Source organism: Labrus mixtus, chromosome 1 (genome assembly GCF_963584025.1).
Source record: "Labrus mixtus chromosome 1, fLabMix1.1, whole genome shotgun sequence".
NCBI classification, from domain to species: Eukaryota; Metazoa; Chordata; class Actinopteri; order Labriformes; family Labridae; genus Labrus; species Labrus mixtus.
Genome location: NC_083612.1, coordinates 8,371,811 through 8,398,213, shown reverse-complemented (window position 1 = coordinate 8,398,213; position 26,403 = coordinate 8,371,811). Strand labels below are relative to the sequence as shown.

The 26,403-nt window shown below is 42.3% G+C and overlaps 1 protein-coding gene across 3 annotated transcripts; it reads right to left on the bottom strand.

Annotated features, from left to right (window-relative positions):
* Window positions 1–5: 5 nt before the first annotated feature.
* Window positions 6–13,050, bottom strand: gpatch1 (G patch domain containing 1). Of its 3 annotated transcripts, none has more exons than XM_061051626.1 (20): window positions 12,954–13,050; window positions 9,979–10,113; window positions 9,453–9,538; window positions 8,894–9,054; window positions 8,709–8,806; window positions 7,804–7,862; window positions 7,266–7,520; window positions 7,018–7,168; window positions 6,118–6,197; window positions 5,819–6,035; window positions 5,185–5,526; window positions 4,227–4,405; window positions 3,612–3,739; window positions 3,366–3,454; window positions 2,378–2,577; window positions 1,998–2,295; window positions 945–1,022; window positions 710–825; window positions 489–622; window positions 6–192 (listed from the first exon to the last, which is right to left on the bottom strand). In XM_061051626.1, exons 1-20 carry the CDS (start codon window positions 13,021–13,023, stop codon window positions 159–161), a joined length of 2,910 nt encoding a protein of 969 aa, XP_060907609.1. In that variant the 5' UTR covers window positions 13,024–13,050; the 3' UTR covers window positions 6–158. The 3 variants fall into 3 exon arrangements, with proteins under 3 accessions (XP_060907609.1, XP_060907779.1, XP_060907691.1); XM_061051796.1 differs by having other exon boundaries at window positions 945–1,019; XM_061051708.1 differs by having other exon boundaries at window positions 7,266–7,517.
* Window positions 13,051–26,403: the final 13,353 nt, after the last annotated feature.

The window sequence follows — 26,403 nt, the reverse complement described above, 5'->3', positions numbered from 1 at the left end:
AACAAAAAATTAACAGTAAATCATTTTATTATTTAAAACAAAAAACAACAGAAAATCTGTTGTGTCAAATGAGCTGAATGCAGGGAAGACGGAGGTGAACTCTGAGGCGTTTCTTCTTTATGTTGGTCGTCCTCGTGGAGGACACTCTTCCAGCTCGTTCACCAGGTCTCATGTGACTTCATGCTTTTCAGTCTGGAACGAGAGGACACACACAAAGAGATATTAAGACATGTAGACACTCTGAGGTGTATTCATTTTAAACACACAACAGTTGAGCTGTGTTTTTGGAGGCAGGGAATTTATAATCGGATAACTTTCTCTAAACTAATCCTTTGTTAGCTGACAACAGTCATTATGAACTATTTCTCTGCATTCAATTAATTACTGTTTATTCAAGGAACCCACAAACTGCAGCAGCATGAGTGGTAAAAACACTTCACCTCTCTCATGAGTTTTAATATAACGTCGATGTTTGAAAACTCTATTACCTTTTGAGCAGCTCTTCTGTGGAAACCTGCTCTGGTTCTCCACCGTCACTGTCCTCCTCTGAGCTGCTGTCCGACGTCTCCTTCTTGCTCTTCTTTTGCTGCTTCCCTTTGTGTTTGTGCTTCTTGTGTTTCTTCTGCAAATAAATGATGGTAAATTCAGCAGAGAAAAAAAACAAGCAGTCAGGAGGAAGAGTCACTCTATTTTTGTTTGGTTTTTCTACCTTTTTCTCCTTTTTGTGTTTGTGTTGCTTCTTGTTCTTGTGTTTCTTGTCTTTGCTCCTCTTGCTGGGTTTCTCCTCCTCAGCTGGGGAGCGGATAGAGGTGGCGCCTCCTCTGGCTGAACAAGGGAACAACAGGCACAGCTGAGTCAACATAGTTAGTTTTGCATTATACTCTCATTATAAATATATATATATATATATATATCTTTGGATGTTTAGATGTCGCTGGACTCACAAAGAGCAGCTGAAGGAGGCGGCAGCTTCGGACCAAACTCCTCTTCTACTTGTGTCGAGTTCTGAGTTGAAACCACTGCTTTAAAGAAACACAAACAACAAGAAAAGTTAGAATGGAAATGGAATTTGATGTGGATTAATCTAACAGCCTATCACGCAGCAGAAATAAAAAGGACAACAGCCAGTCAGTCTGAATGCTTTTGCTTTCCAAGCGTGTCAAGGAGCAGACCCATAAAGACAACAACAAACTAAAAGGCAATACACCAGAAACTCCTGTGGTTTTCAGGGTAAATTCTGAGATTCAATGGATTCCAGTGGCTTTGAAGAAACAGTTTGTTTTGGCTGTTTTTTTTATGCAAACAGGCCAATTTACAGGTAACATAAAAAGTGTTCTCTTTCGCGATCCTTTCTGTAATTCCAGATTCAAGGTTCAAGATTAACTTTATTGTCTCAAAAAGTGAGACATTTGTCTTGGGCTCTTCACCCATGCTGCAGCCACAAAAAATGTTATGTTGTAGTGTTAGAATACCTGCTCCAGAGGATTATCCTGCAACCATTACAACCTGTTATAGAGCTGCCTGCAGAGGAAATCTACTGGATCAGTTCTTAAACATTTGGGAATGATTTAATATCTTTCCAAAAAACAGACAGTTTTCCTTAAAACATCAGCCTGGTAGTTTGTTGCAGGAATGATGCTGAAGCTTTGACCAAATCTGCCACTTGAAAATCAAATAGAACCACTGGATTTTTAAATTTTTGAGGTTTACATAAGTGAGCGTGTAGATGAAACAGCAGATTATGTTCATATTCAAGCAAAACCCCAACCTAAAAAAAACCTTTACAACTAAACACTTTCCAAACATCAAGACCTTTAAGACCTTAAGGAGACAATAACATGCAAACATATTATATGAGAGTTCCTGAAACATTCAGAACGATTCCTCCTGCATCTGTTGGTTCGGTTGTGGTTGAAAACTCCTGAACATATCTTTTAGACCTCTGATTTAATTTAGCTTAACTGAGATGTGTTTCTGTATCGTTTGTCTGTTCCTACCTGTGTGCCGGCTAGACGTAGTGTTGGGTGTGGTTGTGGAGGAGGTGACGGAGGAGGAAGAGGGGACTTTGAAGAGGTTAATCAGCTGTGGCTCCCCCTGGACCTCTTCCTTCTTTGTGTCTCCTACCTCCTCCTTCTCCTCCTCACTCTCTCCCTCTGATGAAGACGATGATTTCTCATCAGAGGAGCCGGCAAAGATAGCCTTGAACAGATCCATGGGAGGCCTGCTCTCCTCGTCTTCCACCTCCTCTTCTTCTTGATCATCTTTGTTCCCCTTCTCCTGATCGGCCGACTTTGTCTGCAGGAAGAGAACACAAGCTCAGATTTCCAACATGTCCTTCAGCTTCACAGTGAGTTTGGTCACAAGGTTCAGGACTCACCTCCTTTGTTCTGCTGTCTGGAGTTTGATGGTTGGTGCTGGTGGAGGCGGGTGAGGTGTTTTCAGGTTTGGTCTCAGTTTGGTTTCGTGCAGCACTGAGGAGCTCACTCAGTGGGTCCTCCTCCTCCTTCTTCTCTTCTGCTTTTTGGCCCGAGACGTCCCATCGAGATCTCTTCCCAGACTCTGGAGGCTTTGGAGGAGCTGAGGAGAAGGAGGATGAGAGAAGAGGAGAGGAGAGGAGAGGAGGAAGAGGAGATGAGGAGGAGGAGGAGGAGGAGGAGGAAGAGGAAGAGGAGGAGAGGAGAGGAGGAAGAGGAAGAGGAGGAGAGGAGGGGAGAGGAGAGGAGAAGAGGAAGAGGAGAGGGGGAGGAGAGGAGAGGAGAGGAGGAGGAGAGGAGAGGAAGAGAGGAGAGGAGGAGGAAGAGGAAGAGGAGGGGAGGAGAGGGGGAGGAGAGGAGAGGAGAGGAGGGGAGAGGAGAAGAGGAAGAGGAGAGGGGGAGGAGAGGAGAGGAGAGGAGAGGAGGAGGAGAGGAAGAGAGGAGGAGGAAGAGGAAGAGGAGGAGAGGAGAGGGGGAGGAGAGGAGAGGAGGAGGAGAGGGGAGGAGGAGGAAGAGGAGAGGAGAGGAGAGGAGGAGAGGGGAGGAGGAGGAAGAGGAAGAGGAAGAGGAGGAGAGGAGGAAGAGGACGATGTGAGTACAGACAGAATGTCAACCAGACTGAAATAATTATGCCACATTTCAATGAAAGGCTAAAATATGACAGACATTTGTCAGTCAGGTAATTATGAGTACTGAAATGTCATTTTGAGGATCTTTGAAGTGTACGCGCTGCCTGACTAATGTGTTAGCTCAGAGTCTCTTCAATTGACATCAGAGTCATTAACTTTCTGAAGGCAGCATAACTCCAATGTCTAAAAACATAAATCACGTCAGAAAGGGACATTTACAAAACAGATTATTTGGTGAACCTTGAAGTTAGAAAAAAGTTACCCGGAGGCTCTCTGCTCTCGGTCACAGTGAGAAAGTTGAAGACTGAAAACTTGTCTCTCTTCACCTTTGGCAGACCGACAATACCGCACCTGTGGGACCAACAACAGTCGGTTACTCCTTTCAGACTTCTAACAAGTCTCATACATTCAGATGAACATAAAAAAGTCTCCCAGTCGGGATCAGAGTTTCTGTTTGATCACAGCATTCACTGAAAGGAGTCTGATATCTGATGTCTGTGAGATTTACCCAGGATACGGGTCGGGGACGTTGAACCTCTTGCAGAGCAGTTTGTCAGGATACCACTCGAACGTCTCTCTGGTCAGTTTTCCAAACATCTTCATGTTTACTGCAGCCTGTTTGTCGTCCACGTCGCCCTGACACACACACACACACACACACACACACACACACACACACACACACACACACACACACACACACACACACACACACACACACACACACACACACACACACACACACACACACACACACACACACAAAATAAGAAACTCAGACTCTGAACATAACTTGACCTTTCAAGCTGAGAAACTCCTGAAGAAATCTAATGAAGTATGTCAGAAATCATGTTCATTCTGAAGTTCTTGTGAAACGCTGTTTAATTTTCCTCTGTGCTTCCTCTTTTGTGCTGTGTTGTTTATTTTTACATGCACCTGTTTGAACTGCAGATAGGCTCTAATTAAATACTTTATTCAGGTGCATTATGGGAAGGGATATCTCAACCTCTGCTTTTTTATGATTTAGACCATTCTACCAACTTCTTTACAAAAGAGAAGTCGAATGGTGAACCATCCCTTTAAATATCTCCTTGTGTAAAAACTCAAAGTATCCCTGTCTTACCTCCTCGTCCCGGCTGACCTCCACGCTGTTGTCGTCCTCCTCTTTTTTGGCCCGGGTGAAGCGGGAGGAGAGCGAAGACGAGCTGGGTCTGTACAGGATGGAGGCCCGCACAAACTCATCCCTCTCCCGGCTTCGCTCCCACTCTGTCACCCCCGAGTCCAGACTCTGCTCCAGGGCGTCTTAAGAACACAGACAGAGGAGGGGTTTAAATCTGGATCCAGTGGCGTCTCACATGAAGTGTGTCAATGACAGAGTTTAAGAATGTGTTTCTAACTTTTCAACATCTTAAAAGAAAAATACAGTTTTTTGTTTTGTTTTTGTTTTACATCAAATGTAATCCAATGACATCATAGAGGAGCGTACGACTTCATAAAGCAAAAATGGATGTCTCATCTTTCAGCTGCCAAAGGAACAGTGGATGTAGCTTTAATAGTTTTTATATAAAATACATTTTAACAGGTTTATGCTTAAAAACAATCCTTTGTGAGCAACCTGGTGAGGTATATGTTCAACTAGTAAGATTTCAACATCTAAATATCAATATCAACAATATCAACATCAATACAGGGTCCAAATATTGATGCAGCAGCAGCCTGCAGGAGTCTGTAGGGACTTGGGTTGGAAACCGGAGGGTCACTAGTTCAAAAATTTTAAATTGATCTAGTAGCTGGAGAGGTACCGGTTCCCTTCCTGAGCACTGCCAAGGTACCCTTGAGCAGGGCGCCGAACCCCCAACTGCTTGGGCGCTCTTTCATGAGCAGCCCCTCTCTCTGACATATCTCCATGAGTGCATGTCCACAGGATCCTGTTTGTGCATGTGTGTGTAGCATGTCTCAATAACAGAGTGTAAAAGTTATTTCCCCTGTTTTTGAAAGTCTAAACTCTGAAGGAAATTGTCTGAAGAACAGACTGCAGACTGCAGACTGCAGAATGTGGGATGTGAGACCCAGTTTCTGACCTTTGTCTCCCTGTTTCAGGCGGTTCAGGTACATCTCATAGCGCGCCTGTTTACTGGGGTTCTTCTCAAACGGTCTGAAGGTCTGTGAAGTGGTCGGGATTCCCCTCCACGCTGCCAGAGCCTCCTGCTGCCGCCCGTGGTCGTGACCGTGGTCGCGACCGCGGTCGGCGGAGCCAGCTGCCCTCGCTGCCAGTGACCCCGCCAATGTCACTGCCGACTTCAAGGCGTCCTGGGAGAGTGGGGTCGGGGCTGCTTTGGTGGTGGGAACGTTGGAGGAGTTGCGGAGGTTTTTCAGTCGCTCTCTGTCTTCAGGCCTCAGCAGCTCCATGACTGAACTGGGACCTGATCCAGATTTAGGATAAAGAGGACAAAGTTGATCTGATTTTGGCTTCTTTGAAACAAATACAAACATCAGTATAGATTTATTTAGGATATAGACTCCCAGTATTTCTGCCTCACTAGACTTCATATCAAGTTAGAGTTACTGCACAACTAAATATTTTTCTTCTTCCAACAAAGTAGAGAAAATTGTTGTTTTTCTAGTCTTGGTCTTATCGACATCAACTTCTACAACTCTTAAACTGAAGTCTGTCCATATTTTTATCATCCATTTACTTGCTGACTGTGACACTACCTTGCAGTGTGTCTTCTCCCAGCAGCGCCCTCCTCTGGCCAGAGTCCAGCTGGTGACGCCCTCCTTGTTCAGGCTCCTCTTTGACCATGTGGCCCCTGGAGGTCTTCAGAGCCTCGGCCAGAGCGGGACTGACCCCCGACAGACTCTTAACGTCGACTGCCGGTCGAAAACGATGGACAGGGCGATAGTCTCGGGGCAGATCAGGGGGAGGGAAGATCTACAGACGGAGAGAATAACGTCAGTAACACAGTTCAGTGAATTTGTCAGAGGAGGATGAGTAGATATTTGAAGTCGCTCACAGTTTTGTCCCTGACTGATTTCTGGGCCAGAGTGAAACCCTCCAGGATTTTGCCGAGATACGATGCATCTTTACTTTTCTCTGTGAACAGAAACAATCAAAGTGAGTATTCTCTTCTTCAGAACATTTTTAAAAAGGTGAATGAAAAGAAGTTTCCCCTGAAAGAGCAACAACATTGAGTTGTATTTAAAGTCCAGCATGAAGCTTCTGTGTTGTGACATTTGTGTGACTGAAACGAAACCAATCACAAGATAGAGGGCGGGACATAACGTTGAGGTGAATATTATTGGATCATTTGCTTAGACAAAGCTTTACAATTGGTTGAAAATGAGTAAACGCTTCAGAGTGCAGGATGAGTAATGAGACATTTGAGATGTTTCACATGAGGAGAAAATAAAAGTTATTCTGATGTAAAAATACTCAGATCATGCTTTATTGATATATATAAGACAGATACATGAACATTAAACACGCTGGATTAAAACCAAGACAATGAATTTCTCATTTCATGAAGACTTTAAGGATAAATGCCTTAAAAATTAAAAACATATTTTGTCTAAAAATAAAGCCAAGACTGCCTCAAGAAGAATGTCTCCTGTAAGCTCATTTTTCATCCTCTGCAGCTCCACATTGTTCTTTTCTGTGTTTCCTCTTATACCTCTGATCGAAATGTTGTGATCAATTAAAACTTTTTGTGGTATTTGAGCAAGTGTTCTTAACCTTAAAGATCGCTGTCCAGTTTTCATTACTTTGTTTACAAGATTAGTTTTCTTTATTAGTTTGTTTAGGGAGAGGCGCTGGGAGCGACGGTCCACTGTGTCGTTTGAATAATCAGAACGTTTTTTGTTCTGCTGTTGTTCTGAAATCGACTTTCCAGAACTCTTTCCCCAGGCTCTGTTACCTGCTTTCTTCTTGTACTGCTGTGGAGCCGTCCAGCCGTACAGGCCGTCTCCAGGCTCCTCTCCTCCCAGCACCGTGTCGTATCGAGACATGGAGTCTCTGTGGTAAACCTCTTCATCATCGTCATCCTCCAGAGCCCCTACTCCAAACGCCTGCAGGTTAAAGAAATCCAGCAGCAACAGAAAATTACAACAGAAACTTTTCTTCTTCTTTCATCAAAACTTGGATTTAAAACAGATTCAAGCCCACCTGCCCGGCCACACCTCCTCTCCGCGAGCCCCGCTGTGCTCCTCCAAACAGCCGACTCCTCGTGTCAGACTGCGGTCTGAACAGGTCGATGTGTTCGGCAGCTCCTCCGCCCAGCAGAGCCAGGCCCGGGTCCAGACCGCGGTACCCCAGACCCTGAACCCCCACCTTAGGGTTGAAGTCCACCGGAGTCACGTCCTTTGGTGCAAAGGTGACGTTCTCTGGAGCAAACTCTTCATCATCATCATCCTCCTCCTGCTGGTGGGCAGAGAAAGAGAGTAACATGACTTTATCTTAAGAAGAAGCTTCATACGTCTTCAAAGTTTGCATGAATGATTGTTTTTGACTATTTAAAAAAAATGTCTCTCCTCATCTCTCAACTTCCCTCTAAAGATCTGAGTCAGACAAAATGATGACCAGCACATGGAGGAGGAAGTCTTGGAACCAGAAACCATATGTTGATGGTCAAGTTTTCATCTCGCTACACCAAAAGCCCTGAAATCATTTTAGCCAACGACTGGTGACAAGATGGTCCACTGACCTCTGAGTCCTCCGATCCTGCAGGGGGCAGCACAACGCCGTGAACTCTGGAACTTCCTTCTGTCAGGAGGAGAGAGAAAACGAATGTTGCAAAGTTACAGGACTCGTGATACAAGAAGAAAGCATCTCTGTCAATGTATTTTAAAATGTGTTTCAATTAATTGACAGAGAGAGGGGAAACAAATTGAAGACATTTGTTTTTACAGAAATTCAAAATACAGTTTTAGCTCCAAACCCTTTTCAGTTTGGTTTTAAACTTGGATGACTCCTGTGGATTAAACGGGAGCTCTTATCAATTTGCTGATCTTGCACACACATGTTCTGTACTTGTGTTAATAGTAATTATTCCTTACAGCAAAGGATTCAGACATAAAAAAGACTATATAAATGCAAACTTGTTGCTTATGGTTTATTAAAGAGGTTTTTATATTAAGTCTGCTTCATAACAGATTTGCACTATTATTGCACATTTGCACAACCCCCACATTGCACTTTACATGGGAGAAGTTTTTCCACTTTGGTATAAGCTCCTAACTGATTTTATATTGTGTCATCTCTATGTGTCTGACTTTAAATTGAGCTTTCATCGAGTCTGATTTGATTGGTGATGTCGCCTTTGTATTTGCTGCCTTGTGTTTGCTCCTGCTGCAACACTCATTTCCCCTTGTAGGACAATAACGAGAATCTGAAATCTGGAAGCCTAAAACTCCTCGCTTTAAAATTGCCCTTTATAGACACCAACAAATTCTCATGATTAAATTATAATTAAAGGTGCAAAATCTTTTCAGACTCATTTAAAATGACAGATAAACACAGAGGTAGTGGAAGATGATAACACAACATATATTTTACAGCCCCTTATAAATCTGCAGGGAGTCAAACTGTGAAGGGAAGTCAAAGACGTACTGGTCTGTTGTCGGCGAGCTTTTCTCTTCACACGAGGCCCGACACCCTGACCCTCCTTCCAGCCCATCTTCCTCAGCAGCTCCACCCCGATGGACAACCTGAGACGCAAAACAAAGACACCTCAGAAGAGACTCGGCGAGGTGCTCGGACTCTGGATCGATTCAGTGTGGGGTGTCTGCAGTTACCTGGCAGGTGAGATTAGCTCCTCCAGCAGAGTGTCTCCGGGGATCAGCGCCGCCTGAGCGTTGACTGCTCGCGCCTTCTCTCTGACGGCGTCTTTGCGACCGGATGAGAACTCCTGACTTGTGGTGATCTCTCGGGGAGCGATGCCGTGCTCACTGAAGTCCTGATGCACACATTTAAAAAAAAAATCATCAACACTCAGGAACAGTACAGACTCACAAAGTACATTAACGTTACTGCAGATCAGTGAAGCTAATCAACACGGGGCCTTAGAGGCTCTGATGACATCATGTAAACTCAAACTTTAGCTGGAAAACAAAGTCCGCCTCTCAGGGGTAAAATAAATGTTAAAGAATTGGCAAGACTCATTTGAGTTTCGAGAGAACTGGAGCAGCCGAAATATTCAAAACTTTCATAAAACTCAGATAAACAGACGTAGAACTCTGACAAACACAGAGCATCATTCAGTGTTTTCGATGTAATTTATAAAGCAAAGAGTAATTTAAACATGCACTACATGAAAAGTTTCAAGAAATTTTGTTCTGATAGGGGCAACTTTACCTCATCATCCATGAAATCTTCTGGTCGGACATGTTGTTTCTCAGCTTTCTGTTGTCGTGAGGAAACAAAAGTCGATGGGGCCCAGCCTGAAGACGGACACAACAACACAACAATCACAGGATGAAAGTCGGTGTCTGTACAATTTATATAAGAAGAACAGTATGAGCTGAATGCTGGGCTGGTTCTGAGTCAAAGCTAGATGATACAAACACATCTACAATAAAAACACTAAACAAAGTGGGGCGCTGGTAGCCTAATGGTTATGTACAGAGGCTGTAGTCATGGGTTCAAATCCGACCTGTGGCTCCGTTCCTGCATGTCATTCCCCACTCTCTCTCTCCCCTGTTTCCGACTCTATCCTCTGACCTGACTCTAAAATAAAGGTTAGTTTTAAATGGCAAGTCTCTAAAATGTGTCTCCTTTCCAGGAGTTGTTTAAAGTACATAAGAGCGTTGGATCACCACTGATCCAGCCAGAATAGGTGAGCAGGTGAGCAGGTACCGTGTGATGATTTGTCGGTACTGACCTTCTTTAGTGCCGACTGTGTTAAAATAACCGGCTGAGAACCCTCCAGTGAACGCGCCGTGGAACCTCTGATACCGTCCCTTCTCATCCTTCACCGTCTGCTCGTGCAGTGGGACGGGTTTCTTCAGCGGCTCGTCTACAACAAACACAAATGAAAGAAATACACAAATAAAGATCCACATGTTCAGTACACATACTGTAGTGACTATAGTGACTATCTAATGTCCAAATTTCTTATCTTGCCTTTAGTCACTTGCATAGGCGTATGGAAAGTTCTTGACGCGTAAAAAATAAACAAATGTCCAAAATTAAAGTACTTTCTGATGTTCCAGTTTATTGTCACATATGAAGCAGAGACAAACCGTGATGATGATATGATGAGTTGTTATTTCCGAGATTATACTGTTTGTTGTCGTTCTTTTGTTATGTTAAATAGCCTACTTGCCTTATGTTGTGTTACAGTAAGAACCGTATGTTCCCACCACCTATGCCCTCGTTTCCTGTTCACCTGTGACATATAAACACTCAACCAACCACCTGACCAATTAACCCAAATGATCAATTATCCCTACCTAGTGTCCAAATTGAGTAAATAAATAAACATATAAACAAAAGCTATTGAAATACAATACATAAACACACACACTAAATTGGCTCCTACACATACTATTTCACATTTTCACTGCAGAACAAATTAGAAACAGTAATCATACATGAGAAAATAGTTTGTTAAAGGATCTGCATTTGAAGAATATGTATTGGTAAGCTTACCACCTTCTTATAAATGTAAACATGAGGAGATGGTGATGAATCCTTAGTCTGTGAGGGATCACACTCCATGACAAAAAAAATTAACCTGTTCAGCTCCTACAGGTTTAGTATACACTTATACAACCTGTTCAACTCCTACAGGTTTAGTATACACTTATACAACCTGTTCAACTCCTACAGGTTTAGTATACACTTATACAACCTGTTCAACTCCTACAGGTTTAGTATACACTTATACAACCTGTTCAACTCCTACAGGTTTAGTATACACTTATATAACCTGTTCAACTCCTACAGGTTTAGAATACACTTATATAACCTGCTCAGCTCCTACAGGTTTAGTATACACTTATATAACCTGTTCAGCTCCTACAGGTTTAGTATACACTTATATAACCTGTTCAGCTCCTACAGGTTTAGTATACACTTATATAACCTGTTCAGCTCCTACAGGTTTAGTATACACTTATATAACCTGTTCAGCTACAGGTTTAGTATAGACTTATATAACCTGTTCAGCTCCTACAGGTTTAGTATACACTTATATAACCTGTTCAGCTCCTACAGGTTTAGTATACACTTATATAACCTGTTCAGCTCCTACATGTTTAGTATACACTTATATAACCTGTTCAGCTACAGGTTTAGTATAGACTTATATAACCTGTTCAGCTCCTACAGGTTTAGTATACACTTATATAACCTGTTCAGCTCCTACAGGTTTAGTATACACTTATATAACCTGTTCAGCTCCTACAGGTTTAGTATACACTTATATAACCTGTTCAGCTCCTACATGTTTAGTATACACTTATATAACCTGTTCAGCTCCTACAGGTTTAGTATACACTTATATAACCTGTTCAGCTCCTACAGGTTTAGTATACACTTATATAACCTGTTCAGCTCCTACAGGTTTAGTATACACTTATATAACCTGTTCAGCTCCTACAGGTTTAGTATACACTTATATAACCTGTTCAGCTCCTACATGTTTAGTATACACTTATATAACATGTTCAGCTCCTACAGATTTAGTATACACTTATATAACATGTTCAGCTCCTACAGATTTAGTATACACTTACATAACCTGTTCAGCTCCTACAGGTTAATTAGTATACACTTAAATAACCTGTTCAGCTCCTACAGGTTTAGTATACACTTAAATAACCTGTTCAGCTCCTACAGGTTTAGTATACACTTAAATAACCTGTTCAGCTCCTACAGGTTAATTAGTATACACTTATATAACCTGTTCAGCTCCTACAGGTTTAGTATACACTTATATAACCTGTTCAGCTCCTACAGGTTTAGTATACACTTATATAACCTGTTAAACTAGGAAACCCATGTTGATCATTTGCGTTCTCGTTTACAGCAAAGACTGTTTTTTATGTAGTCTCAGGGTGTTTGTGGTGGATCAGATAATAATGTTTTAATTTTATCAGGCCGTATTGGAGAGTATCCTGAGCAGTGGCGGTTCTAGACCACTTTCACTGAGGGGGTCAAACTGGGGCCAGTTGTTCTGTCAGAGGGGAACATTAAACCCAGGAGAAAAATAGACAAAGATGATCGCTTTAAAATATATATATAAATATATATTATGCCAAATTATAGCGCCCATCATTAAATACCATGATTTATATTTGTTTCAGTAACAGTATTTAATGATAGACTGTGAGTCAAATACTGTGTATGTGTTATTAGGGGGGCTCTTCCTTTTGGAGGGGGGGCCACAGGGGGGGACCAAGCTCAGTGTTACAGGGGCACTGACCCCTGTTGGCCCCTGCCTAGAACCGCCCATGATCCTGAGGTACAGGATGTCAGCGTGGACACAAACATCTAATATAAATATCTAACTTAAACATTTAGATGCAGAAAAAAAGACAATTTGAATTAAATCATAAACTGGTTTGAGAATCTCTCTGTAGCCGGATTATCAAGTGCAAAGTGAAGCTTCATTACAGCTCTGAAAAAGAAACATACGAAGACTTCTCCTCAGTCGCTGTGCAGAATAAATATAAAACACAAAATGTTAAATGAAGTCTGGTTTAAAAGCTGGAGGGTTGATGATAGCTACCTAGCTGCTCGTTAGCTAAGCAGCCTAAATCGACCGTTTTGGTTTTTATTCACCCCAAGAAACAACTGGGTGGTTAAAGGGAAAGGGGGCAGATAAAAAGGAGGGCTTAAAATGATCTTAACCTTCTTCAAGGGGCTCCAACGGAGTCCCATAAGTCACAAAATCCTCGTCGCTGTCACTGTCGGACGCCATGTTGATACTCTAACTACGGTGGCCGCTGAAGATAAAACGTCGAAATGGAAAGCGAATGTTTTTGTTTTAGTTGGATTGAACAGCAGGAAGAGAAAAGGCGACATCCTGTGGCGGTGACGCTGCACTGTGAGTTATTGGTACTTTTCTTAGGTAGTTAAATTTTACTGCTGGTTTACACCATAGACCGTAAATATGTTTGTAATATTATATTATATTTACACGTATACCAAAGGATTCATTTCAAAGTATTTGTACTTTGGTGGGTTTGAGGTTCTGCATTCAGGCAGGAGAAACAGATTGTCAAAAGCCAAATCCAAAAGGTTATAAAATTATTGTATTATTCAGGCCATCAAGTTTCTGAATTCCAATGATGACCCTGATGACTGATAATGGGTTTATATTCTGGTTTTATGTATGTTTTTAGACATTCTCAGTTACCTGATGAACTTAGTTGTTTCTATATGTGTTGTATTTATTTTCAGATTGTTCTCTCCTGGCTGCGAAACAAATTTCCCCTCGGGCACAATAAAGTCGAAAGTTGAGGTCTCGCTTTTTTTCGTGTCTTTGTCTGTAACTTTTACTTTTTGCTGCTGATTGTCATGGCCACGTGTCCTTTGGAAATTACGCTCTTAATCTAAATCTCAATGGGACAAACCTGGTTTTAATTTAATTTTAAAAAATTGTCTACATTTATTTAGTGGTTTTCAGTTTGGTTTAGTGTTTACAAGACTTTAGCCGAATAAAGAGAAAGATAATAAAACAACATGTTACCGTTTTTTGGGGGCTTTTTATGCTTGTATATTAGAGATACGACAGTGTGAGAGGAAGTGGGGGAATGAGATGCAGGTCAGATTCAAACCCATGCCAGCCGCTTGGAGGACTACAGCCTCCACACATGGAGCATGCACACTAACCACTAGGATATAGATAGATAGATAGAGAGAGAGAGATAGAGATAGATAGAGAGAGAGATATAGATAGATAGACAGACAGATAGATAGAGAGAGATAGATATAGATAAATAGATATATAGAGAGAGATAGATATAGATAGATAGATAGACAGACAGATAGATAGATAGATAGATAGATAGATGGATAGACTCCTGCAGCCTGTGTCCATCCAAAGTACACATCGGTTTGTCATTTGTTTTCTTTGAGCCTGAAATCACTCATAAACCCCCTCAGTGATCCATAAAAACGTATCCTGCTCGACACAGACCAAACGCCCAGCTCTGCAGAAAGCTGAGGCTCGTTGCAGATCCAAATCTGAGACCCCCTGGACCACACAGAAAACACAGACCCTCCATTCTCTTTGTAACACGATCGAGTGCTACACTTCAGGGGGTTTAAACTAACTGAACTCGGACAGAGCTGGAGGGAGCTGAAGTAGGGGAACGAAGGGTCACTTTGATAGTGTAACACAGCGGAGAAGAGTCAGACTGGAGGAAGACGATGCAGATTTAGAAAATGACACAGACAGAGGATAGTGGCCAAGATTGAGCTACTTAAGAGCCAGAAAATAGCCAACACGAAGACAGAAAGAGAAAGAACTATCGCTATGACTATGAATTTATAGCCAGGGTTTAAGCCAGTGAAGAGCAAGAATGTAGAAACAGATAATCGTCTGGAATGATCCATAAAAAAAACATTAGCCAGAAAAGAGCAAGATGATTTCTGGGACAGACCAGATCAGAGTCAGAAGGTAGCAAGGCCAAAAGATAGCTGGAAAGACCTGTCAAAGTTATCAGACAGAGAAAAGTGCCAGAGAATAGGCAGAAGAGAGCTGGGCCCCGTGCAGGCCAGCAGGAGGAACCAAAAGGCTTTACAAACTTGAAACCACAGCAGTGGCTCAAAATGAGGAAATTGTACGATGACTGTAGGAAACATCCCCAAGGAGGCCCCCATCTGCCGGCACTCACTCTCCACGCTCCGCAAAAAATTGCATGCATTTTTGCTATGAAAAATTAAGTTTGTCAATGACATTGAAGGAAAATGAAGAGGAATTTTCTTTGTGGGAGAAGAAAAAAAATAGGAAGACGAGAAAAGGCCGTCGGTCGCCCGTCTGTCCTAGTTAGACCGTAGGTGAGCGGTCGTCGCCCTAGTTTTTGGCGGTGTGTCCAGCTCTGTCGCTTCCTGTCGGCCACCCGTTTTTTGGCACCCGATTCGACATGTTGATTCGGCGTCGGTGCAAGGTGTCTCTCTGATTGGCTGTTCGGAGGTTTTTATTTATAGAGCACAATTCATACATGAAGCAGTTCAAAATGCTTTACAGAGATCAGAACAAAACAAACTACAGAGTCGTATCCTACAGACGGACACGTTATTCCCTTTAGTCTTGTCTTAATAGAATTTCATTCCGCGTAATAGTCCACTCCAGAACGTCTTCCTGAGGATTTAGGCTCTCAGTTTGCTCTGCTGTGTCGGGCACAACACTAAACTGCCCCAGAAACCCCGTCTCATAGGTGCTGTGGTGTCAGCATGCCTTAACACTTCATCAGTTTAGCAATTCATTTGACAATAGCGTGGTAGTGAGTTTCATTTGTGCGTCAGAAAGAGTCAGAAAACAATTATCGACCAATGTGCCAGCAGAAAGCAGGGACAGGGTGGGGACCGCAGCAGCTCTGCAGGGGGTCGCAGCAGGACTCTGCAGGAGGTCTACCTCAGGGGAAAGGCCTGATGAAGCCCATTTGGCTCAGAGCGAAAGCAGAACTCTCTTTTAACAGCAAAAAAAAAAAAACCTCTTTGGACCAAGTATGTTAGAGTCATATTGAACTAGTTTGGGCTTCAGGCAGGCTGAACTTCATCTGTCACCACAGTTTGAAAAGAAAACGTGTCAGGCACTGACAAACATTTGTGTGGGTCAGTTCAGTGTTTGCTCACAGCAGCCGCTGAGTGGATGACATCATCATGACATTAGCAGGGTGCGTTTTGAACTGTGCTGAACGTCCCCCTGAGGGTTGAGAGAAAGTGCTAAAGAAACACAATAAAAGGAAGCTGACAAAAGTAAACATGTGAAATAATAAATATGAGGTCATTTTATATTAAATCAGCATGTTAGACACACGCAGGGGCGAACGGAATAACACAAATACCTGCACAGGGAAACACAAACAAACACAACAGCTCCAGAGAGAAAGGAAAGATACACACGGAGAACAAACAAGTGTAACTGGATCACACTAATTCAAATGTTTGAACAACACAACGCTCAGTATGTTTTATTGTGAAACATTCAAACTTTATGCCTAAATCTGAGCTCTGAATCCATCTTAAGAGTGTGACCTCAAGTCAAATCAGCAATGTGTCTCCAAGCACGCTAAATATGTTGCAAGAATATAGCTTTAAACATGTGAAAAGACTGAGAACTATGTTTGACTGATTTGCGGTTTTTGACCGTTATTACGGTTTACTCAAGTTTTTTTTTCTAAATCGGGTATGTATGTAATTGGGCCCTTCATCTCAACGTTCAATTATATTTTTCTGGTGTAAATACAATATTTCATATAGTCTTCCCTATCTTTGCCGTGCACAAGTTTAGTTTGAAAATAAATAAAGGCTTTTCTCATATCGAAGCCTGTCACAAATAAAGGCAGGCTCACTAAATAAAAGTAAATAAAAGTCTGGGCTTTTAATAGAAGTTTTACAGTGCATCAAAGTTTATTTTAAAACAACTTGTAAGAAGGACAAACAAAAGAAAGGTGTACAATAAAATAAAAACAAAAGAGGACAGTTTATTTTGGATTGTGGAGAGCAGGGCAACAATCAGTGTGTGTGTTCATGATCTGTGTTTCATGTGTGTATTTTGTATCGCTGAATGGCATCTCTGGAAAAGAGTCTCAGTGGGTTCTCCTGGTCAAAGAAAATATCAATGTAGCTTTCAGTGTGAGGAGAAATATTAGACTGCACTACTGCTTTTGACCACCAGGTGTCATTCTTGGCTCACAGATTCAAAGTTCTGCATGTCTAAATAGTTTGCAGGGAATTATGCACCTTTAACTACACGGCTGTCTCTGCACATGAATCACATGTTTACAGCTACAGTTAACTTGATTCTGATAAATATGTTGTCAGGGACTTTACTTCCATCAAACCTTTTTTTATATTTGAGCTGAATGATACATTGAGTTTGTTATCCGCATAAACTTTAATGAAGAGGATTCTCTCAGCGTGTTATTGATCCATTAGCTGATCTAAGAGCAGGAAATCCACCAACAAGAGGCTGTGAGTTTAAAAACCCCAACAGTGTGGTGCTGCACACTGATGCAACATCCTAAACATCCTACTTAACATGCAGAACTAACGTTACAGACATTCTTTGCACTGAAAACTTTGACTTTTTTTACGCCTGAGTTTGGTTCAAGTTTGTGTCTAAAGTTTTTTTGAAAAAAAATCTAAGCACACGTTTTCTTTATCTGCATGCAAACACTACAGAAAAACATCTTCAACTGGAGGAAAAGAAGCAGAGATACAGCTGGTAGTAAAGGTAGAGGAGCGTTGATAAGATGTAAAAGGAAAGAAGGTAGAAAGTAGAGGAGAGAAAGAAGGAAGTGGGGTACAAAAAGGAGGAGGAAGGGAAGGAGGGGTGCAGGTGTTTGGAAAGGAAGTGAAATGGTAGAAAGGGTTAGGAGAAGGAAGTGCAATAGAGGGTTTAAGTGAAGGAAATAACAAGTAGGAAAGGAATGAGGAGGTAAGGAAGGAAAGCTCACGCTAGAGTTGATGTTGGGAACAAAACAAGGAGGTAAAGGATAAAAGAATAGAAGGACAAGGCAATGAAAGCGAAAGAGGAGGCTTCCAAAGGAAATAAGAAAACTGTAAAGGAAAGCGAGAGGAAGAAAAAGAAAAAGGGAGCCTGCAAGAGAAGAGAAGACTCAAGGCCTCAGAAACATTAAATATTTTATTAGCACGTTTTAACAGGGACTTTATTTTGTCAGACCTTCAAAGTGGTGATGGATAAAAACTATTTTCACTCTTTCCTGCAGAGATTGTGGAACATGAGCGTCTGTAACAGAAACAATAATTAAAACAGATTAATTTTATCCTCTGCTGGACGGGCCACTTAAAGAAAAACATTTGGCGGGAAAATGAAGAGTACACCCACTTCTTCAGGCACCACTACACCACTGCTCATATCCACTTCTGATTATGAATGTGACTGGTGTCCGTAGATCCGTTGACATACGGATGACGCCTCTTAGTGTCCAATGCAAGGAAGTGCATTTCTTTACGCATGGATAGAAACCTAATAAAACTACTCGAAGCCATGAGGGAGAGGCTTGTTTTTGTCCGTTTTTCTCAAACTGATAAAGACGATGACCGTGTTTCATATCCGAACGGATAAATCTGACTGTATCTGACATCAAGCTGATACAGGTTCAGTTTCGGCAGACGGCTGTTCATCTTCAGTCTGGTTCTGCTCGAGGAATCTGCCTCTTTAAGGAAGTGTTTCCTCGCTACTGTAACTTTGCTAAATGTTGCTTTGTGCTCATGATAGATTCATGTTGGGTCTTTGTAGATAATATAACAAAGAGTAATCTCTTCTTTTGTAATGTGTCTTTAAATAACATGAGGTTATAAATTGGCTCTATACAAATAAAGATAAAGAGTGAGTGACTGGATCTTACGGAGGGGATGAGGTTTGCAGACACATCTGACATCACAGAGATTCCCGTAGGAATGGATGGACTTTCTGATGACTCGCCTCCATACAAATACGATTTCGCAATGCACCTGCCTCCAAAGACAATCCCTGATCATGGCGGGCCTGCAGAGCAGTAGGTCTAATTATTTTTGCTTGCCTGAGTCATTCCGCCTGATATATGGTGTGAGCCTTCCAGGGTTTCCTCTTCTGTGCAAGATGCTGCAGTTCATAGTTACTTATGGAGGGTTTATCACTTTAAGTTGAGATCCTGCCCGGGAAGCAATTTCAAATTTGGCAATTTCATTAATTTGGCATCAATAGGAGACCCTGGGACAGAACATGCTGTAAATAAAGATCCCCCAAGAGGGCCAGGAAAATGTTATTAGGGCAGAGGGACATCTGGATTAACCGTCTAACCTGCAGGGTGATGGGAATCATATGGGAGCCCCTTTCACATATGCAATGCACTCCTGAGAATTTCCTGATATTGGACAAGCCGGTACAAGTGTGAAGGCACATGTCTAAATCAGTTAACTCCAACTGTATATGGACTTTTTCCTGAAAGCCCCCAGGTGAAAGTCTGTGTGAAGTTGTTTTAAAGAGGACATATTATCCACCTCCTCCACCTTTTCAAACAGTCCCCCTGTGGTCTAAATGAAACATCTGTGCTGTGCTTCGGTCAAAATATAACATGAATCAAGCACCAGAGGAGGTTTGTGACCCTGTATAAACCAGCTCTCTCAGAACGCTCCGTGTTGGTGTGTGTGTCTCTTTAAATGCAATGAGCCCCCCCTGAGTTTTCCTGGTAGACATCACTCTTCTGTAGCGAGAATAAAAATGGCACATCGCCGCAAAAGTTGGGGGTGGAGTCCATAGGTGGAGATACCAGGGGAGGTTTTTTTTTTTTACCAGAACCCCACTGTGATTTCACAAGGAGAGCACATTTGAAATGGAGCATTTCTCTCTGTGTTGTAAGACTTATGCAGACCACAAACAAAGGACTGGATGGGTTTATTTCACATTTTGTGGGTCGGTAGACACTCAGGTTACCTAAAAATATGTTCAGAATCACTGTGAAAGTGGATTTTTCAAAATATGTCCCCTTTAATGATGTGTGAACGCAGAAGGTCATAATTGGGAACATTCACTGTGAGCAAGTTGGCACGGCGATAACATCATTCATGCAGAATTTCTCTGCTTTATAATCTGCTGTACATCTCAGATGTGTGTGTGTATTGATTTTACTTTTGCATTTGTACTGCAGAAACATCCTTACAGTATACATGTTTCAGTGATCTTAAACTAAGAAACAGTCAGCATTATGGACGACTCTTCCTCCTCCTGCACGCATTATCCAGACACCCTCGTCACCAGAACCAAACCGACTGAACTTGTCTGGAAAAGTTAAGTGTTCATGTGCGAAAAGGGTTCACAAACAGATGTACAACTGTGTCATAGTTAAACTCTTGAAAACTCCTGAAGGTCTTGTGTTGAGCTCCATGTGTGACTACACATATATGAAATGTTCACTCCGACTTTATCCGGCGCTTCTCCTGCCCGGCCCCTTAGTATTTTCCACAGAGTGAGCTGATGTGAGAACGCAGCAGGATATAATCAGGAGTATTCATGAGTGAGTGTGAGGAGGTGCATGACCATAGACTGTATGAACGCGACCGCTACGATCCCCGTGCGCATAAGGAAACAGTTGCATTATTTTTCCTGTTCTCAAGTTTGTTCCCTCTTTTGTTGATAATCTGTTTCTGACACATTCTTTTTATGCCCTGTCTTGCCTCAGGAATCCCCCCACCCCACCTCCTATCCAACAGTGGAAGTCTACGTCTAACTAACCAGATCAGGAGGATTTCAGTGGCAGTCCTCCTGAAATTCTCGAGAAATTCTTTAGGAGTGCATGCATGAAAACAGCTCTAGTCATCTCTGCTCTGGCCAGATGTCTTTGCATCACAACCTCCATCAAGACAGCAGAAAAAAAAACCTTTCTTCTTGTTTGATCTTAAATCTTAAATGTTCTGCAGAAGTGCTCAGTCATCGAGTCATCCAGTCATTCTGCCTCCATGCAGGAGATACTGATCCTGCAGAGCAGTGATAAGAAAGCAGCGGCCTGTAAGCACTAACGGTTTTTCAGTTTCATGATTTGCATCAAACTTTTTCGTACTAATTTAAAGCAGGTTAGGTGAACAATGACGTTAAGAGATCTGAAATCACAATAAACAAACCAGCCTTGTAACAACGAATGTGATCAGAGAGTTGCGGTCTTAAAAACACAATAAAAATAAGCATTTTTTGTTGTTGTTTGGTACAGTCTTTAAATTTATAACCTACAAAAATGCATGGAGGACTATTGGAAATTCTGAATGGATAGTGAAAGAACAGCACATTGAATGCATGATGTGTCAAACTATGAGAAGTTCTTGTCACATTGACGGGTTACTGACTGTGTGACGGGTCTTGAAGAGGTGAATGATGGTGAACATTTGTAACTGATAACATGCATTAACTTTCCTTAACCTAAAACGATCTTATTACTGACATCCTGAGCCGAGTTGAAGGATGTAAGTAGCTCTTCTTCTTCTTCTTCTTCTTCTTCATCGGCTGTTTGTGTCCTGCGGTCGTGTTGGAGCAGCGTTACACCTCCTCGCCTCTAAATGTCATCATGGTGCGATAATGCCGAGCCGGCAGCAGACGCCTGAAATATTAAAGACGGCAGCGTTCAGGCTGCTGGAGAGAAAGTCATGACTAAAGCAGTTAGAGCTGCTTCTGATCTCTCTCCGCAGGTCTGCTGCATGAGGCAACACTGTGCAACCATCAAGCACCGAAAAGACGAACACGAAGAAGAGCGGCAGAGGAGCGTGGAAAAGAGGATAAAAAAAAAAGTGGCATAAAAGAATTGAGGGAAGCAAAAGAGGAGATGGAAGAGAGAGAGAGTGAGACAGAGAGAGAGAATTAGGAGGAAGAGAAGAGACAGGAGAGAAAGTTCCAGGTAGGAAAGGAGAAGAGGAAGTTTGAGAGAAAAGGAGCTTATTGGGAGAAGAGTTAAGGAAAGGAAAGGAGGAAGGTGGAAAGGAAATGAGGAGAAAGACAAGGGACAATTAAGGGAATAGGAAAGGAATTGTGAGTGAGTGAGGGAGGGAGTTGGTAAGGAAGAAGAAGAGGAGTTGGAAAAAAAAGTCAGAAGGTAGGAGAAAGAAGAGGAAGGAGGGAAGGGAGAAAGTTTGTGAAAGGAGGCAAGATGGAAAAGAGGATGGTAGGGAAGGAAAAAAGCATATAGGAAAGAAAGTTTAAAGTCAGGAAAGAAGGGAGGAAGACAAAGAGAAGTAAGGGGCATAAGAAAAGTAGAAAAAGTGTAGGAAGGAGGAAGGGAATGAAAAGATTAGAAAGGAAAGAAAGTTTCCTTTCTAAAGGAAGTCACACTCTGCAATCTGTATCGCGCTTTAGCTGGTTTGACCGACAAAGCCTGATTTGTGTGAGTGAGAAGGCTCTGTACACTTCCAAGGCCCTGGCACGGTTGGAAGAGGTTCTTCTGCACTGTATGATTGCTCATGCACAAGCACGGACTTGACATCTAATCGATCCCCATCTTCAATGATCGAGAAATCCAGGATTGTTAGACGGTCGTACCCAACAAGAAACGACTAAAAATAAGCCACAAAGTCAGTAAAGCTGCACTGATGTTCTCTTTGTTGTTCTCCATTTTGCTGACTCTGAGACCATGCTTCTTATAAAGGGCGCTACGTTATGACATAAAGTTATGAAATGCAGGAGATAAAGGAAGATGCAAGTTAGAGAAATTTAAGAAGGAATTTGGAAAAGTAGAAGAATATGAGTCAAAGGAGAGAGAAACTCAGAGGGATGGAGGACAGAAGAAGGACATCAGGAAGTATTGCACAGTATTGGAATGCCCCCCCTCCCTGTGTGATCAGCTGTTGGCTGTGTTAAGGTTTTGGTTTGTTCTCCCTGGGCTCTCTGGTCTGCAGCTTCATTTCATGTGTTTGAAGTGATTTAATGTTGTTGCATTTCACTAAAAGAAACTAATCCTGAAGTCAGTGCCTGGACCCTCGCCCTTATCCCTCACAAACAACTCCCCTCCCTCACTCCCTCACTCACCCCTTGGCCTCCTCCCAGCAGAGTTGATAGTGCTGTATGGCTGTTCATCATCAAAACCCTTCGAGAGTGAACAGAATTCAACAGGGGGAGCAAATAAAAAAAGAAAAACCTAGAACAGCCAGCTCTGATATGCGGGGGTGGAGGAGGTTTTTTTTCTTGGAGTTTTGGACAGCAAGAGGTACAGAATTTGGAGTCCGATGTAAATCAGAGCGAAGGAGCAGGAGTGAGGTGCAGCAGTGAATCAGTCAGAATCTAGAATTAAAGTAAACTGAGCCCGGATCAGCAGAAACCAACTAGCACCAGACTCAGGCCCAGAAACAGCCAGCTACCACCACCAGACCAGACTCAGGCCCAGGACCAGCAGCTACCACCACCAGACCAGACTCAGGCCCAGAAACAGCCAGCTACCACCACCAGACCAGACTCAGGCCCAGAAACAGCCAGCTACCACCACCAGACCAGACTCAGGCCCAGAAACAGCCAGCTACCACCACCAGACCAGACTCAGGCCCAGGACCAGCAGCTACCACCACCAGGCAGAGCTCAGGCCCAGAAGCAGCCAGCTACCAAGTAGCAGCTTTTACGCACTATGGGGCCAAAAAAAGCAAATCAGGAAGAAGACACACTTCCAATGTGTATGATCCATGAGCTACTTGATCAGCAGAAATAATTTTTCAAAGAGTTAAATCGAGCAATCGAACATTTCAAGACCTTTGTCGAGTTATTTATGGACTCTACTAATCAAAGGATGGACAATATCATATATTAGAGATATGCAGGACATGACAAGATGCAGATTCAGAGGAGCAGCAGCAGGAGTGAGCGGGGTGAAATTGTGTTGGAGTTGCTCCTGAAACATAATCTTTCAGTGCACACAGGCAGAAAAAGTAACATCCACTAAGGCTCCGTTTGCACAACGATTTCAGACAAAAACTGTGAGTTTATGTTGTGTCTTCACTGTTGGTTTAAACGACGACGGCATTTTGGGTGCCTCAAAATGTGAATTGGAAACAGGTGCCAGAGTGCAAACTCTTGAAAACTGCTTCGTTTCCTTCTCCATGATAACTGGACTTACGCTTTTCCTTACATGCGCATCATGATTCCAGTCAATCGCAAAACATGAGTGGGTGGAATATGACAACATGGTGGACGACCGAGTCCTGTTTGTGCTGCTCACTCCCAGTCAACATTTCTTTGAAATTTACTAGCCTTGCAGTGTAGCAACACCACCTCATCGTTTGTGCACACACAATGGCGGTAGCCATTTTTGTATCTTCACACCTCACCGCTCTGTGGAAGGAAGAGTGTGTGCACGGACGCCTGCTGTTTCACGAGAAAGTCACACCGCCAACTACTGGATTGGTATGTATTTTAGAGCGTTTTTGGTCGTGCACGGCTGTTGCAGCGTTGTCACCTGAACAAAACAAAAAAACTATTTGGTTTTCAGAGGATCGGAGGCTGAGATTGTTACTTTTAGTGTCTCAAAATGTGTAAGGAAGGATCCCTACAAAGACAGACTATTTAAGTTTAAGAGTAACAATCGTTATTATCTAAGCAGAGATGTAGCTGTTGCATCACTTTCTTCAAAGCAACCAGACTCCAATTGCAAAAAACAAAAACAGCAACGTTTCCTTGTACTGGAGTTGGTGGTCTACTTCTCTCCTGATTGAGTGGTTAGTTTGTGATGTTGTTTGACTTTGAGGTTCTTAATGGTAAGTTTGGAGTCACCACAATGTTCATGCAACCCGCTGAAACCCATGTGAACATAAATGAATCTGCAGAGTGGTTAGACTCCAGAACTGTAGACGGAAAAAGGTCCAAGAACCTCATAATTGTCCTGGGAAGACGGTCATTGGGGATTATTAATCCACTGCCTCTGCCAATGTGCCTTCCTTCTTCCTCTGTTGTGACAAGCCCCTCCTTCATATTTTCCAGTGGGTTGCCGTGTTGCAGAGTTCTGTATTGAGGTCTGTTGGTGTGTTGACGTCAGAGCTTCACTTTGATTCATGTTTGGTTTGAGGAAACAATGAGGGGCTGTTGCTTTTCCTCCTAACTCTCCCAGTTCATAAAACATCTGATATATCAGTTGTTTGTGTTGTTTGTGTCAGCCTTCGCCTCCACCTCCCCACGCTGTAAAAACATCCATAAAGAGCAACTGTGTGAGGTTAATTTGAGATGTGTTCTCACCGCAGGAACTTTTCACCAGGGACCGTGACCCTTCGGAGGCGTTTTCACCACAGGGACCAGCGACTAAATTAGGCTTTCAGGACATTATTTTTATCTCCATTAAGTACTCACTCACTCCCGTTGTCCCGTACCGTGCCGAGGCATGATCGTCCCCCCCTCCCAATTCCCTCGCTGGCCTGCACTCACACTCTGGGCTAGGTCTATGAAAAAAAACACAGAACTTTGTGGGCTTTAAAGTTTGGGGCTTGCAGATTTTTTAAAAATACTTTTGAATTCAAATTGGAATAACTTCTTGTTTTGATCATCATTGACAATAAAAACTATAGTACGTCTGATTTAAACAACCAGCAGCTGATTTAGATTTGTAACATCAAAATCATAAAGAAATTGTAACAATAAAATGTTTCTCGAAATGATGACACTGTAAAGTTGGGCATAAAAATGACACTTCTTATTTTGATTTATAAGCTTGTCTGTCCATCAGCTGGTTCATTTGCTAAACAATTGTTGCTTTTAAGACAGCAGGACAAACACAGACATCAGCAGGCTAAAAGAACATTTTGTGTCCTGAAAACTAGTTCCTGGTTTATTTAGGTGGAAATGAGGCCTTTTAAGTAAAAAAAAAACCTTAGACTTAATTTGTTCATATTTACCTAGATAATGTCCCTTCAACCTTCTTCAACCATGTAACTTTCTCCAAACAAACACAGTCTTTACAAGTCAGGGCTGAAAAAAAGTATTTCCTCATGGACAAACAACGAGAAAAGAAAAGGCCAAAGATGACACCGAGTGACAAATGTACTGAAAAACAAACAAACACAGAGAGCAAAACAAGCAGTGAGGAAGAATAGAAAGAAAATAAATCAAAATGACATTTAAGACAGAAACATTCTTAGACCAGAGCTCAGCTTTGTCAAGACAGTACGGTAAGACAGAAGACAGAAAAATATAACTAAAACAAAGTGAAAGGGATATTTCAGCAGGCCTATGCAGACGAGGTGGTTTGCGATACCAAAACAATTCACCATGCCTCCAGTCCATTCTTTATGCTAAGCTATGCAAACTACATCCTGACTCTGTCTTGGTACTATAAACACAAATTCATGAAATAATATCTGAACCTCTGACTCTTAAAAAGTGTGTTTCTCTTCATTTATCAAGGATAATAATGGATCCAGTCAAGTTTAACCACACAGGCTCCTTGGGTACAGCCGTGTGGATGGTGTCCTGAACCCTTGTTGACCTCTGTTTGACCTCTATTTGTCCCCTGTTTTCAGTGCAGTTTGTGACTTAAATGCGATTGTGTGTAAAAGAAGGTCAAGGTAAAGCCAGTAGATTACTTCTTCATGACCTACCTCACACCGTAGGCCTTTAGGATGCTTGTTATCCGCTAGTATTAGCCGGCTAGCATGAGGTCCAATCAGCTTAACC

Bases quoted from the DNA above. Each gene is read 5' to 3' on its own strand.
- gpatch1 (XM_061051626.1), bottom strand. From the start codon at position 13,023: ATGGCGTCCGACAGTGACAGCGACGAGGATTTTGTGACTTATGGGACT. The intron at 7,169-7,265 runs GTGGGCTTGAAT...TTTAACCTGCAG, and splicing joins GAGGAGGTGTGGCCGGGCAG to GCGTTTGGAGTAGGGGCTCT. The intron at 623-709 runs GTAGAAAAACCA...ATTTATTTGCAG, and splicing joins AACACAAAAAGGAGAAAAAG to AAGAAACACAAGAAGCACAA.